General features: G+C 36.8%; 1 protein-coding gene across 1 annotated transcript; it reads left to right on the plus strand.

Annotated features, from left to right (window-relative positions):
* The first annotated feature begins 1,020 nt into the window (after positions 1–1,020).
* On the plus strand, positions 1,021–2,425 carry LOC122611239 (transcription factor MYB44-like). Its single transcript, XM_043784228.1, has one exon. The coding sequence runs from the start codon at positions 1,144–1,146 to the stop codon at positions 2,164–2,166; it is 1,023 nt and encodes a 340-aa protein (XP_043640163.1). The 5' UTR covers positions 1,021–1,143; the 3' UTR covers positions 2,167–2,425.
* Positions 2,426–5,256: the final 2,831 nt, after the last annotated feature.

Raw genomic sequence — 5,256 nt, forward strand, 5'->3', positions numbered from 1 at the left:
AGGGCATTGGTATTATGAGATATATGTGAAATTTTTTATTTTTTTTAAGGTGTTTTAGTTGAATTAAAAGATGAAAGTTTAATAGAAATAAAAAAGGAAGTTTGTTTCATTAGGTTAGATATAAATAATACTCGTATAAAATGTTTTTCTTCAAAAATAGTCTTTATATATAGTAAAGAAGAATTATCTTATAAAACTATTTTTAAAAAAAGTATCATGTGAGAAGTATATATTTTTCTTCAAAAAGGTTTTATGTTATTTCTGCTGTTATATGTCATATTTAATATTGTAATATATTTAAAGGTAAATAGCTAGCTTAGTAAATGTAAAATTCTTACTTTTTGATTGTTGATTTCTTTTTTATGTTTTGTTAATACAATAAATACTCATATATATATTACGCTAGCCAACTTAATATTTCTAAACCAAGTTATGATATATGAATTACAAAAACTACATATGTTCTTTTAACTTTTTTTATTTTAAAATTTTAGGTAGTGCTCGGGTTAAACCCGAGATTATTAGCTAGTTTAATTAAAAAGGCGGCTTTTATTTTATAAGGGATTAGAGATGACATTTTAATAGGTTGAAGACGAAGGATTAATTTGGTGACAAAATAAAAAGTATTTAAATTTTTTTGCGGTTGTATACGTTCTAATTTAAATTTTGTTTTGTTTTTTTTTTAATTTTGTATTTCGAAAAAAAAAATAAAGATATTTTGATATCTATAGATAGGAAAACGACAAAAATGTAGTTAATTCACGCGCTGAGAAAGAAAGATAGGTAAATGTAATGTGTGTTAAATGAAAATCAGTGCTTTGGTAGGAGGTGTGATGTGACGCGTGTCCGTTAGCCAGCTGTATCCCAAAAATATTTCTCACCAAATAATTATAACCGCTTTGCTCCAGTCACAGCCGGTGACCCACCACTTAAACCGGCTTATACCGGTCATCCCTATCCTCATTTCTCTCCATATATAAACCATCATTCCTCTCTTCTTCTTAAACCTTATTATTCCCCCCCTTTCCTTTCCCTTCCCAAATCTTTCAAAAAATCCACTTCCTAACAAACTCTAACCGACTTCCAAATTCAGTTATTATTATCATCAATATTTTGTTAATCAATAAATTCTGTTAATTAATTATGTTTATGTCTACTAATAATAATACAAATTCAAAGAAAGACATGGATCGGATAAAAGGTCCATGGAGCCCCGAAGAAGACGAAATGTTACAACAATTAGTTGACAAACACGGCGCGAGAAACTGGTCGTTGATCGGAAAATCGATTCCCGGCCGATCCGGTAAATCCTGCAGATTACGATGGTGTAATCAACTCTCGCCACAAGTCGAACACAGAGCGTTCACACCGGAAGAAGACGAGACGATACTACGCGCACACGCGCGGTTTGGTAACAAATGGGCGACGATTGCGCGGTTATTGAACGGCCGTACGGATAACGCTATTAAAAACCATTGGAACTCTACTTTGAAAAGAAAGTGTTCTTCGATGACTAATGAAGAGTTTAATGAGTTCGCTATTCAACAACCTTCGTTGAAACGGTCGGTTAGCGCCGGTGCTGACGTGGCGGTTTCGGTTTCTGGTAAGTATTTTAATCCAGGAAGTCCTTCTGGATCTGATGTTAGCGATAACGGTGTACCGGCGATATCTTCTAGTCATGTTTACCGTCCGGTGGCGAGATCTGCGGTTTCTCCGCCGTCGCCGAAACCGCCGGTGGTAGATCCGCCGACGTCGTTGAGTTTATCGCTTCCTGGAGTTGAAAATGCGGAGACTTCGGCGATGGAGATTCGGTTAGCGGTGGCGCCGCCGTTGCCGCCTGCGATTCCGATGCCGGTAAGGCAGTTGCCGGTGGATTTGAATGATAAGGTATCGGCGGAGATGATGACGGCGATTCCGATGGCGGTATCGACGGCGATGAATGAGTTGAAAGTATCTGGAAATCAGGCGGTGGATGAGGATAGTGAGAAGATATTTAGGCCTTTTAGTGCGGAGTTTTTGAGTGTGATGCAAGAGATGATAAGAAAAGAAGTTAGGAATTATATGACCGGAGGATTTGATGGTCAACAGACGGTGGTTAATGGCGGCGGAGATGGATTTAGGAATGCAGCGGTGGTTAAGAGAATGGGAATTAGTAAGATTGATTAGACAAATATTATTACTCTTAGAATTTTGGAGAGAATTGATATATGACGAAATCGGAGAAATGGAATGGAATTGGGATGATCGGAGAATTGGAAAGGAAGGGAATAGGAAAGGGGAAGAAACAACAATCTTTTTTGTTATATTTCTCTCGTTTTTTTAAAATTAATTTAATTAATATCTAAATATATGTCCATGGGAGAAATAAGTATATGCACAGAGTAAGCAAAAGTAAAAAAGTAAAGACTTTCGTTGTCTTTGATCATGTGTTTCCTTTTTCCTACTAATTTTTGATTTGGTCTGTGAGATTATAGATTTAGAACCCTGAATTGAATTTGATCATTCACACCATAAATAAAATTAAACCATAAAAATGAAACAGATTTGAAATCATAAAAAAGAAATCAAATATGGTAATTGATAAGATTTAACAGATTTGTAAAGTAAATAATGGAAAATAAATGGCTGCAACGTAATGGACAATGGCTGTTGCAGCCGGTCAATGTTACCTTTAAATTAAAAAGTATTTACAAGGATTTGAGGATGGATAAGAAGAGAAAATTATCATGTGTTAAATATTCTAAAGCATATGTTGATAATGGGAAGGATGATTGTTAGATCCACAATATTGTTAGTTACATACATCATCTAAACCAAGTGCTGATGATGTTACTTTTCTCGGTGAATGGTCTGGTGGAAACCTCAAAAAGGTAACCCTAAGGGGATTTTATTTATGCTCTGGTCTTAAAATAAATTTTAGCAAGTCAAACTTATTTGGGGTGGGGTGGATGATACTGAAATTTAAAGGATGGTCGGGTTTATAAAGTGTAAGGAAGGTTCTCTCCCATTTAATCTGTTGGGGCTGATAATCGGCGGTAATATGAATAAAGTTGCAAGTTGGGATTTTATTTTTCATATTTTTGAATCTAGACTTGCCCTCTGGAAGTTGAATTGTATTTCCTTTGCTGAGAGGGTTACTTTGGCGAAAGCTGTCTTAGAGAATCTCCTTAACTACTATTTCTCCTTATTTAAAGTACCCGAGAAAGTAATAAATGGGTTGGAAAGTATCATAAGAAAGTTTCTTTGGGGCGGGTCGAATGAGACACGGAAAATACATTGGGTGGCTTGGGATCGTGTTACCTCACCAATCAACTCTGGTGCGTTAGGATTATGTAAGCTTCGGGAGTCTAACTTGGCGCTTCTATCCAAGTGGTTTTGGAAGTACCGAACGGAAGGTATGACCTTATGGAGAAGGGTTATTGATACAATCCACAATACAAAAAAGTGTTGGAGCCCGGTACCTCTTAACCACAATATCAGTGGTGTTTGGAAGTCGATTGTAACTACCATCAGTAAGGTTAGCGTCCAGGGGGTGGGTTTTAATCAATTGTTAAAAGGCGTGGTGGATCGAGGGGAGGAAATAAGATTTTGGTTAGATGTCTGGGCTGCTGACAATACTCTGAAGGAGTGGTTCCCTTTGCTGTTTAGGCTGGAAAAAAAGAAAAAGTGTATGGTAATGGAGAGGTGTGGAGGATCGAATGGCGGGTTCGGTTTTGCCTGTAATTGGTATAAAAGTCCCTCTTCTCCTGATGAACTAGCAGAATGGCAGAATCTCACCACACTTTTGTCAAACTGCAATCTCCAGAATGTACCAGACAGATGGAAATGGGTAGGAGGAAAAGATAGCGCTTTCTCGGTAAAAAGTGCTAAAACTTTTCTCAGAAGCGGAAACAATTATGGGGACAGGCTCGTGATTAAGGGACCCAAATGGATCACTAAAGACTGCTTCTGGTTCATTTGGAAAGTATCTATGAATAGGCTCCCTACGATGCTTGCTTTAAAGGAAAGGAAGGTGATATTCGACAATACTGATTGTCTTCTCTGCAACGGCTTAGACGAGAACCTGGAGCACCTTTTGTGTTCTTGCGATTTAGTCAACATCATTTGGTACAAGATTAGCTCTTGGTGTAAGGTCCCCCCACTCTTCTTTTTCTCAATCAAAGACCTCTTAGCGATCGATGAACATACTGGACTTGGAAAAAGGGCAAAGGCAATTTTCAAAGGAATTATTTTTGTCTCATGTTGGTGCATTTGGCGGACAAGAAACAATAGAAGATTCAAGGAAGAGAAGACTTGTGCCGAAAAGGTTTTTCATGAGATCAAGACGACTAGTTTCTTATGGTTCAAACATAGATCAAGAAATTGTACTATTAGTTGGGAAGATTGGAATAACTTCAATGTGTGTACATAACTTGTAATTATCCGCGTCGCTCCTTTTTTTTGTGTGAGTTGGGCGCTTTTTTGAATAAAAGTTAACTTTAAAAAAAAAAAAAAAACCATACATCATCTAAACATTTTGTGAAAATCAAGCACCTTAGATGGTTATTACTTTATTCGTTCCAATTTTATCCATCACTTGGATTTTATTGCCAAATGCGGAGAGGTTGAAAGTTGAAACATCTTTGAAGACAAAAACAAGGTGTACGATTCCTATCTTTCCCGTTTATGCCAATTAGTCAAATATATGTAAAGGAGGTGCATTCAAAATCAGCAAAACCATAATGTTGCCTTTACCTTTATGAATTAGGATTTTAAACTTATGAAAAATGTTAGATAAAACATGGAGTACCTATCTTAGGTAAAGCAAGGTGGATTATGTAAAATTCAGGGGAGGTTATGTAATAGTAAGGGGGCTATATATGTTTATCAAATTCAAGATTTAATTTGTAACTTTTTTTAAACTGGCAGTAGGTAAAGTCTGCAATACAGATCATTTTTCCTTAAACAAATTAAGCATCTGGTTGGCAAATGGATTTCCGAGGGTGCTGTCTTCCTGTTTTTCATTCTTACTGTGTTTTACGCTCGACCATCAGAGGCAGCCTTATGTCTTCGTCCTTGACTAGTCCTCGATTCGTCCTTGAGGGAACACCATAGGGTTGGATTAGTCCTTGGACTCGTCCATGGTCATTCATCCACCTTTTATTTAACACCATAGGTGTACGATTTCTATCTTTCCCGTCCATGGATCCACCTTTTATTTAACTATACACTCAAAATTTGTATGTAGACAAGTTACATGGTGTAGGTCTTTTGAGA

The sequence above is a fragment of the Erigeron canadensis genome, chromosome 8, assembly GCF_010389155.1.
Source record: "Erigeron canadensis isolate Cc75 chromosome 8, C_canadensis_v1, whole genome shotgun sequence".
Lineage (NCBI taxonomy): Eukaryota > Viridiplantae > Streptophyta > Magnoliopsida > Asterales > Asteraceae > Erigeron > Erigeron canadensis.